Source organism: Electrophorus electricus, chromosome 24 (assembly GCF_013358815.1).
Source record: "Electrophorus electricus isolate fEleEle1 chromosome 24, fEleEle1.pri, whole genome shotgun sequence".
In the NCBI taxonomy this organism is placed as follows: domain Eukaryota; kingdom Metazoa; phylum Chordata; class Actinopteri; order Gymnotiformes; family Gymnotidae; genus Electrophorus; species Electrophorus electricus.
In genome coordinates, this window is record NC_049558.1 from 601,791 (window position 1) to 612,908 (window position 11,118).

The 11,118-nt window shown below is 44.3% G+C and overlaps 1 protein-coding gene across 1 annotated transcript; it reads right to left on the minus strand.

Moving 5' to 3' along the window:
* Nucleotides 1-242: 242 nt before the first annotated feature.
* On the minus strand, nucleotides 243-9,375 carry klf15 (Kruppel-like factor 15). Its single transcript, XM_027031600.2, has 3 exons — nucleotides 9,222-9,375; nucleotides 6,869-8,118; nucleotides 243-3,229 (listed from the first exon to the last, which is right to left on the minus strand). The coding sequence occupies exons 2-3, from the start codon at nucleotides 8,041-8,043 to the stop codon at nucleotides 3,061-3,063; spliced, it is 1,344 nt and encodes a 447-aa protein (XP_026887401.2). The 5' UTR covers nucleotides 8,044-8,118; nucleotides 9,222-9,375; the 3' UTR covers nucleotides 243-3,060.
* Nucleotides 9,376-11,118: the final 1,743 nt, after the last annotated feature.

Here is an 11,118-nt window from a genome sequence, read left to right on the forward strand (position 1 = left end):
GGTGGTTCTTGTTTTTGCATGCCCCAGTGTTGCACGCTTTGGGGCAGGGGGGTACAACCCTGACTTTGGATTTGCCCCTATTAAATCTTGCTCCTCTCAGCACGTGCGTTCGCCTCCTCACCACTCAACGTTACCTTATCTGAGGCTGATATACATTTTTAAAGGTGCCTGTTGAATGGAGAAATAATACGCCACTTATGAAAATTCATAAAAGTTATTTTTATTTGTAAATGCATCTTATGAAGAACAAGAGAAAAAGAGAGAGAAAAAAATATAATATACATATTAAATTGCTATTATGTACACTATTTTTACATTGTATATGGGGAAATGTACAGAATGATACCTGTCCCTTTTCTGATGAAAATCCATTATGTACAGTGTCTGTATATTTCCATACATTCATTGGTGGCCACAAATGATGATATTAAGATATCATTTCATGGGGATGAGGAATGCGTCTGCGTCAGGGCATTGCCTACAGTTCATCGCCTATCAGGAACAAAGCGGAAATGAGGAGGCTGATGGTCGAGATGAAGCTCTAACTGAGCTATTTCAAAAAAGGAACATTTTCATCTGCTGGGTTTTTTGGGGGGAGGTCAGCTGTGGTTTAGAAGCTTAAACATTCATCATCCTCCCACATACATAAAGTCAGACCTCACAGTTAGCACACAACGGGACGGGAGTCTGGAGTCAGCACAGACAGCAGTCCTGTCTCGGGAGGTCCTGTCTGCCTACATGTCATGATGGCAGGACCACACCTCACCACACTCATCAGTTATTTGTTTTGCTTGGCTCTCTATGATCCCTTTTTGCAGGACGTGAGCTTGTGTATCTGCTCCTGACAGGTTGTGACCAGATGGTGGCAGACACACAGGTATGGTGCCTCCCTCCAGCTGTCTACATGACAGATTTCCTGCTATATATCATTTGTTATAAAAGCTTAGTGGCTAGCACTAGTGCACAGATTTGCACAGAACAAACACCAATTGTCTGGTGAACCCTTAATTGAAACTCTGGTTCTGTCTTGGGGTTTATTTTGGCAAACAGGCAACATTTCCAAAGCGGCTGTAATATTTTCCACAGAATGTTTCCTCAAGCTGCAACTGTAAGTCTGTGTGAAACATGGGTGTGTTCAAAGAAAACATGTCAGCAGCATCCACTGGTCATTCCACACATTCCCCATACGCCAATACACTCAGCATATCATATCATTAGTCCAGCTGTGACCATGAATGGAGTTCCCATTATGCTTTGGCTGAACTCTCCAGGTGTGTCCCAAACTACATTTGTCAAGGGCACAGAGCTCCACTGCTCGATTATGGAGTTTCCAGTCTGAACAGAGTAGCACTTTACACTTGCTGTTGCTGCTGTCCGTGTTTGTCACCACGACACATCACAGTATGACTATGACATTCCCACTTCACGGGTGAGTCAGCATTCCAGTATCTTCTTTAATACTGCGGTGAGTGTTGGTGGGGCGAACAAACATTTTTCTATCATGGACAGTGAATATTTCCAAGTGCAAGGATGCTCAGACACTTACGTAAGCAGTGATTAACAATGCATAGGCTTTCACTATAAAGAGGATAATGAGATTGGCCAAGCAGACTGCTGCCTCGTCCATTTCTTTTTGAACAAGACAAACACCATTTTCCTACTACAAATGTTCTGCAACACTTTATATCATCTGAACTGTCCAGCAACATGTACCTGACAGAAAGACTCAACAGATCTCAATTTGTCACATTTAGATTTCTTATAGCTTTGTTTTCAGGTGAAATACACACACAAAGAAAATAAACAGCTGTGAAAACTGAACTATTGTTAAAAATAAAACTTCAACACTGGTGATAAAGCAAGTCAGTTCACATATTTACCACCAGACAAATGATGACTGTGCATGTTTGCCTTTCACTGTATCTGACTCTGTGCTCTGTCATCTCCTTTCACTGAATATGGCTCTATCATCTCCTTTCACTGTATCTGACTCTGTGCTCTGTCATCTCCTTTCACTGTATATGACTCTGTGCTCTGTCATCTCCTTTCACTGTATATGACTGCTGTCATCTCCTTTCACTGTATATGACTCTATCATCTCCTTTCACTGTATATGACTCTGTGCTGTGTCATCTCCTTTCACTGTATATGACTCTGTGCTCTGTCATCTCCTTTCACTGTATATGACTGCTGTCATCTCCTTTCACTGTATATGACTCTATCATCTCCTTTCACTGTATATGACTCTGTGCTCTGTCATCTCCTTTCACTGTATATGACTGCTGTCATCTCCTTTCACTGTATATGACTCTATCATCTCCTTTCACTGTATATGACTCTGTGCTGTGTCATCTCCTTTCACTGTATATGACTCTGTGCTGTGTCATATTTCCTTTCCAGCCCTGTTTACCTCCCCTTATTTCTGAAGCTTATCACAGTTTACAAGCAACAAAGATGGATGAAATAGTTCCATGTTTGCTAATAGCTTAGAACAGCACGGTCCTGACCGTTATCCTCTGTAGTTCATACGAACCCCAGGTTTTTGGTTTTGACAAACCTTTCTTAGACTCACCTTGACAACAGAAGAACACATTATAATAATATTAATAGCTAAGGAATGTTGATGCATTAGATATCAACAATAGTTCACACCTTAAAGTACAAAAAATACTTTGCATAAAATATAATGCACCATTTGTTCATAAAATGTGAATAAAAAACTATCACAAAATAACCTACAAAAATACACTCTACAAAAGGTCGAGGACATCACTGAAGACGCTGGGTCAAGTAACAGGTTTAGCTCATTCTCCTCTTCACCCAATAAATTATCACAGTACCACAATTGAGAATTTCCTTTTGTTGCACTCTTGTGCACACGAGCTTTTTCACTAGTTCACACAACTCTCATACTCTACTTCCTGTTTGTATCTACTGTTTTGTTGTCTCTGTAATTTCTCACTTGGTCACTCTCTTACATATTCACTCTCTTATACTGTACTTATACCACTCGGCGTGTATTCTCTCCCTCTCTCGCTCTCTGCTGGGGGTTATGTGGGGTCAGTGGGAGGAGCGTGCTGTTCTGCTGTTTCGTGGAAAACGATGGACTTTGATGTGTTTGGACAGGTGATCACTGCGGGCAAATTTCTTCTCACAGACAGGACACTGGTATGGCTTTACTCCGGAGTGAGAACGGCGGTGGCGTGACAGCTCGTCTGAGCGGGAGAACCTGCCAGGGCAATACACACACACACACGCACAGACACACGCACACACAGAGTGAGCATGACTTTTTTGCTTTGTGCTGTCTCAGTTCCACTGAGTACTTTAATTGGTCTTATTTCAAAACACCTGCAAAACATCAGCAAACATTCTGTAAGAACCTTGAAGATGAACAGTATAAAACAAACAAACTGGGTTATTAAGGACACTTTTGTAAAAGCATTAGTCTATGGCTCTCTCCTCCCCCTTGCACACACACACACACACACACACACACACACACACACACACACACACACACACACACACACACACACACACACACACAAACACCAACAGAATAGTGTAACAGCAGACTTCAAATGAATAAGAAGCAAACTCAAACAGCTGAAGCCAGAAGAATGCTCTCTGGCCTAGCTCAGTGCTCCCTGGCTCAGTCACCTGTGCTGGCTCGCCGTCACCTGACACGTAGCACAAGCGCAGTGTCGTTGAAATCTGCCACGCACTTGCACTCAGCAACAACCTGTACCAGAAGCTCTCTGTCTTATGTCCTGAGGGCCACATGGTGTGATCCTGCCTCACAGACCTTTAAAACATGTCTGTTGTCAACTGAGAAGCGAAATCAGTTTAACCGGTTTGAACCTAACCAGAAACAATATGCAGGAGACCATTGGGTAATCGGGTTTATGCAGTCCCAAGCCAAATGCTGCAGAGTGCTAATTAGAGCAGTCAAAGGATAATTTCGCACAGCCATATCTGCTGCTAGATTTATAAATCTGTGGAACATGAGGTAATGACACAGAATGTCAGTCAGAGACACTCGTGGATGAAAGTCTAGTTCTATGAACGAATGACAAGTTTACACTGTCCTTGAAAACAACCCACCGGCTTCTCTTTGACCAGAGTCTGAAAGTTTTGTGTCATGTGACGTCCAGTCGCGCCCACCAGCCTGTGCATGAATTCATTTGGGCTTCAGGTAAGGTACCATGTTTACTAATATCCTGGAAACACTTGTAAAGCATTAGAAAGGTTATAAAAACCATTCTTTCCCCGAATCTCTCTCAATCCCTCTCTATCCCCCTCTCCCTCTCTCCCCCCTCCCTCTCTCCCCCCTCCCTCTCTCCCTCCTCCCTCTCTCCCTCTCTCTCTCTCCCCCTCTCTCTCTCCCCCTCTTCCTCTCTCTCTCTCTCCCCCTTTAACATTGCTTTCCTAACAAGCTTCAACAGGACCAGTACTGCTGCAGACTGGAAAACACCCACTTGCAGAACAAACTGTCTTCAGGGTACGAGGCGAAATGTACCAAGCTGGATGACACAAATAAACCACAAGTCAAAATACTTCTGGTTAAACACACTCATCTCCAGTAGTCTCAGATGAAAACACAACCTCACCCTGGGAAATAGATGATAGCTACACATGCCAAACAACTGAAGGATTGCATTTTGCATATAGTGCAGTAACGTGTGTATGCATCTGTGTGTGAGCGTGTGCATGCGTGCATCTGTGTGCATGCACATGCATTCATGTGTGTGTCTGTGTGTGTGTGTGTGTGTGTGGCTGCCCCGTGGGCATAGCCCTGCTAAACTGCCTTCAAAAGTCCCACACTGAGCGCTGTTCCAACACACTTTTTAACACCAGCTGTAAACTGACCTCTATAGCCACACACACACACACACACACACACACACACACACACACACACACACACACACACACACACACAGAGTCATTTCTAGTATTATACCAGCAGAAAGCCTGGGGATTTAACCCATTACAGGCTTCCGCAACATAAACAGTGTCGTACCAGCTAGGAGCGCATCATTGAACACCAGAATAACAGCATGCACAATTCCAACTCATCCCACCTGGAGCTGTGCTTTCTAACATTTTTGGGTCTAAATGCAGAGGACAGGAAAGACTAATTTCATTTTGTAAATAAATGCATGGGGAAGTGTTTGTATTGTAAACTGTGCATGGTGTAAACGGTGGGATATTTTCCATCTGTTTTTGAACTTGTGGGTCTGCATTGGCACGGCTGGCTGGTGGAAAGACTGTTCCACAGGTTTGTAGGCATATGGGTGGAAGAGGGAACAGAGCTGCAGACTGCAGGTGCAAACATGTGCAACTATGTATTTAATAACTGTGGTGTTTATTCTGTAGACTGATACACTAACCAAGCTGCCAATATCTCATACTTCAAATGATTGGTTAAAAGCGTGTCTGTGGTGAATACCTTTCTTAAAGTAGTCTGTGTGCAGGTGTGTGTGTGTGTGTGTGTGTGTGGCCGTGGCCTCTTTTCTGTGAGGAGTGCTAAACATGTTAAACATGCTGGCAGTAGATAAGAGAAGCCAGGCAGCTGGGCTCTGTGTTCCGCGCGCCCGACCACATTCGTGAGGTCTGGCTCAGACACCCAGCCTACTGAAGGTCAGGCACTGGCACCGAGATCAGCACAGTGCCACCCTACAGTCCTTCCTCCACACAACACCTCACTTACGTTTATGAGGGGGCCGAGGTGCTGGACGAGCCCATAGCTCAGAAGCCAGGATGGATCAATGACGACCCTGCTGACTCAGAGCAGGGAACTCAGGATCTGAACACGACTCGGATTCTGGGGAGTGTGTCCGAGACCTTTTGACTCTGAAGGCTTTAAACTGGGCCGAGTGCAGGTTATGAAAGAGCAGTTTAAAGTGAAACCGCTTGAGGGAACATTAATGTCTAGCAACTCATGTTAATCTGGTCATTAACTTCAAGACAACACCTGAAGACCTTATGAGACTGAAAATCTTACTGGGAAATCCTCATCTAGTCAATCCCCAATTAGATGTTTGTCTGAATGACAGACATATTATCTTGACAGGCAATCATGTCTTCATTATGGGAGTTTTTTGAGTTTCTGAAGCGTGCTTGCAATAACTGTAGAAGGCACTATATAAACAGAGAACAAACAAAAGTGGTTGTATGGGGCAAAGTCTGACATCACATCAAAGGCGTTATCTAATCTCCAAACAACAGAGATAACACCAAATGAGACCACATTCAAAGGGCAAACTGCATATAGCTTTTATAACAGATGATGTCTGCTTTAAAGGACTTGCCATCTCTTAATCCTACAAGGCCGTCCCAAATATGCAGTCAGCCAAGATTCGAGATGCTAGCATATCTTATCTACTGCTATTACAGCACAAAGTGGCACAAAAAACATATTTTGACTTTGTGCACTACCTATTTTGGATGCATTTCATGAATATGTTTCATTCAAACACCCTACTAACTCCTGTTTTAAGTTCACAGATGAAAAATCAACAGGTGGTGATCTGCTCCACTGCTCTTGCAATGCTCAGTCACTGATCACCTCAGGAGCCTCTAACAGTTAACCGTGATTTGGAAAACTCAGCCATTTATAACATCTTCAAGATTCAAACTCCAAACATAAAATGGAGGACCCAACACAAGACATGGAGACAAATACCTGTTTAACCCACACTAGCCCTGAACTTTTACTTCATGAAGCATTTGTTATCATATCTGTGGTCCTTTACAGATGTTTCTAAGTGATGAAGACACTTTCTGGTAAATGTGACACTATTGTCCAGCAGTTCAGGTATAAGGAATGACGTGCCCAGTACAACCGTGTGCCCATACTGACCTCCAGCCGCAGCCTGGCCAGGTGCAGGCGAATGGTTTCTCCCCCGTGTGTCTTCTCAGGTGGGCCTTCAAATGGCTGCTCTTGGTGTACATCTTGGTACATCCCGGAAAAGTGCACTTGTGCATTTTAATGAGATCAGCTACGGAACTTTTCTGGAATTTCTGACCTCCAACCAAGAGGCCTCCTCCCTGCAGGCTGCCAGATGCGTTCTCTCCGAGCACGGCAGGCTTGGCCGCGATTGGCACAGGAGCGATCCGGACAAACTTGGAGGAGGGGCTGCTGAGGCTAGCCGGCGGCATCATGTGGGGCACCAGCGTGAACGTCTGCCCCTGGATGTTGACGAGCAGCTGGGCGATTTTGATGTCAGAAGCGGGCGGCGCCGGCTGCACGGCGGGTGGGGAGTTGGCGCTGGGCTCCTGTTTGATCTGAATGGGCTGGATCTGCAGGACAACTGGCAACCCTGAGCTCTCCACCGGTGATGCCTTCCCACTGGAGTCCTCATTCTTCAGCCCAGTGTGAGTGGCTCCAGAGGGGCTTGGCAAACCCTGCATGCCCTCGGGCTCAGTGGCAGCTGTGCAGGACACACTGGAGATGGGCACTGTTTGGTCTGGGCTTTGTGTCTGTGGTTCTGGTGAAGACACCTGTTCACTCATACTAGTCAGGGCCCCATTGCTGACTTCCTCATTTAAGGCTACCACCTCCATATTCTCCTCTAGAAACTCCTCAATCTCCTCCAGTGTAGGCTGAAACAGCAGCCCTGCATGCTCCTCCAGGTCTCCAGGAAATATGGGAAACTCAAAGCATTCCTCTTTGGCGATGGCCCGATCCCTCCGAGACTCCCAGGCCAGACCCATGGGGAGGACAGGAGGAACCATGGCCGGAGCTGAGCTCTGGGGAGGAGACGACTGACTCAGGGAAGCCTGTGACAGGAAGAAGTCCAGGAGGCCATCTTGGCTCTCGCCGCCAGAGCTGCTGCAACTGGAGCCGAGCACGTGCGACTCGGGGCTGGAGCAGGAGCGTGAGCTGGACGAGTCACTCAGCTCATCCTCAGAAAACGGAGAGGGCAGCACGTGGTAAACGCCCTCGTCTGTCACCATGTCCGAGTGATGGTGGGCTGGCACAGTGCAACTGTAAGGCAGGAACGTTTGTTCTTCCACCAGCAAGCGATCCACCATTCCTGGTCGCCGCCAGTCCAAAAACGCACGTCCTTCCCTTGGCTGTCTCTTACGGATGATTTTAGCTCATTGAGCCTTTATGAGAAGAATAAAAACAGAACTGATAAAAGCACATGTTGCAAGGCACAATCTCATCTGCACATGGCAAACATTGCATTGTAAAAGTTGTCCATATGGCAACCAAAATAAGTGATAAAGTCTGTTATTGCCTTGTTGAAAGCACGTGTGTGGTAACCAGGATAAAAGCTTGGAGCTTATGTTCACAAACAGTGCTAGAATTGCTAAGCATAACAGAATGTACACATCCACGACATGAAAAATAATTTCAGTTGAAGATATGTTTGTGTCTGTGTGTATGTGTGTGCACAATATTAATCTTAATACAGATCCCAGCCTGTCTGAATCTGGACAGTGATCAACATCGTTGACATATTCAGCACAGCATAATTAATTCCATTTGAGTTAAACACTGCACTTGCTCTGAAGGTCAGTTTTCATTATGTTCTAGTAAAGTTCAACCCTGTCCCACGTGGAGTAGGTGCGCGAATGTCTCGAGAACTTCCGAGACATTGCTGCTTTTCATCTCCTACAGATGTTAGAAATATATATAGAAATATATATATATTATATATATATATATATATATATATATATATATATATATATATATTAAATGCGATGAATGTTAGAAGAAACCTGTTTTTAAATGTCTGTTTTGCATAGATTTCTCTTAAACAAATAAACTGAAATTATGTGTAAAAAACAAAAACAAACAAAAAACAAAACTGAGGGTTTAGTCCTAGTTGGCAAAAAAAAAGCGCTTTTCATTCCTGACAAACCCTCAGCCCTCGTTGGCAACAACTCTGCTAACGTCTGTCAGATCACAGCGCGTATCCTAAAGTTGAGGCGCCCACGTACCCCTCCCCCCTCCGGGATTCTGCATCTTATGACCGAGAAAAAACTCCGAATAATGATGTCAGCACGCGCCCGAGTAACGTCGCACGAGCTTGTGTGCTATTGGAACAAATGTGTCTCCTGACTCAATACTCTCGGACAGCAGGCAATTCTTCGAAACTCTCTCGACACACTCCTTGCTGCGTGTTTTAACTGCTCAGTTATAAATAGCTATACAAATTATAGTGAAGTCTAATGCATAATTAAAATGTTATTAAACTTACCTCAGTAAATATGTGCTAGACGTCTTTCTCTGGAGCTGTTGTATGATTCCTCTCCTGTTGGAGAAATATTTCAGCAATCAGCGACGTGGATTTGCCCTTGAGACAAGCTTAGCATTGCAAAGGCAAGGGACCTAGGCTCTATTGCAGCTTATTACATTACTGTCACATGGGTAGTGCTGTGCGGGTTATAACAGTGAGTTGGGGAAGTCTTGTGTAGGCTCGCCTGCTCACCTCTGCGGGATTGGCCGCTGACTGACGGGGGCTGGACGCTCAAGGCGACGCCTGCGCCTCGCTGTTAAAGGTTTTTCGGTCTGGCTTCTGTCAAATACGCTGGTGCAGGAAAGACCTGCACGATGACTTCGCGCGCAGTCGATGGGAGTCCAAGATCAAAGCAAAAGTTTAATGCAGACGTGTTAGAATTGGACCAGGGGTTGTACCACAGCCCAGCGAATGACCTCATTATTAACTATCACTTGACTACTGTTAAGGACTGAAGCCAGATGTCTCTGCATCCTCCATAAACATTCTTTTGAAATTACTCCCAGCAACAGCAATCATTACAGGATTTAGTATTGCAGCCAAGGGCTATTACAATCGTCAGTCAAATACATGCATGCAATATCATATTACTTAGGAAGCTACTGTATAATAAAAGTAATGTTTGTTCTACATTAGAATATTTGTTAACACTCTAGTTTACAAACACTGATCTCTGTCTAAAAAATTACACTTGGATTTTTTTTAATTGTTATGGTTATTTTATTTATTCATTCAGTTCATTTTCCATTTCTGGATGAAAATCTCAGCTGTGGGTATGAAATATTTGTGTGGCTGTTTAAATGTGTGATGTCTCTTTTTTTTAAGTTGACAGAAAGCACAGGGTCGCTGTTGCTGTGGATGATGAGAATTCTATTAAGGTTTAAAAAAAGGAGCAATTTCATTAAAACACAGAACAAACTATTTAAGTACTTAAGTATTTGTCAGTTGTAATTTACATTTAAATGGGAAAGTTTCAGTTCTACTTTATCTCTGGTAAGTGGAAGGTTAAGGCCAGCCCTGCTCCTGGAGATTGGCTCAGATAATACTGTTCACCAGATAGAGTTAAATACAATTAGAAGAGCCAAGTTCAGCTGGTTTAGAATTAACCTCCAGGCAAAGATACCACAGGAACAAATATGTAATTCAAGTGTTTTAGAAACTAGTCAGTTGTTTTCCTCTAGCAAATGAATTAACCACAGCAACATCCAATGCCGTGGGGTCTAATGGACTGGCTTTAGCACAAGCAAATGACTCGTGCCACTCAACCTCACAGTGGATCAGTCCTGAACACAAACATTATTACTTACAATTTGATTACTTTACTGACACTCTGCAGGACAGAGGACAGCAGTTGTCTAGAAGGAGGGATGAGCTTCAGGTTATGGGACCCACGCAGGATGGTTCTGGTTTCTGCTTGATGCAGCGTTCCAGTGGGACAGTCTAATTTTAGACAGGGAGGGGTCAAGTGCACCTTACCCAGCTTCTTTAGTCTGCAGCAAGGCCCACTGCTGTTGTGTTAGCCTTCATCGTTACTGTCATTCTGCACCCTTCTCAGTAAAGCACACCAGACAAATCCTATGCAAATCAAGAAAAGACAAGACTCTTATGTAATGAGTTTTCCAGGCACAAATGTTCAGTGAAATCCATACAAGGCCCCGCCCACCTTGGCACAGTGCTCCACGCCCCTCCAGTTTGTATGTGATCAGCCATCGGTTTAGTGTAGTCATGTCATGGATCTTGGTGTCATTCTCTTTAAAAGATCATCCAACAGTATTTGCTGATTTACACGCCTGTGTTGACTGGAGCAAGTGATCATGGGATTAAGACCCTGGAATTAAGTTGCCCATGATTCCTGGAA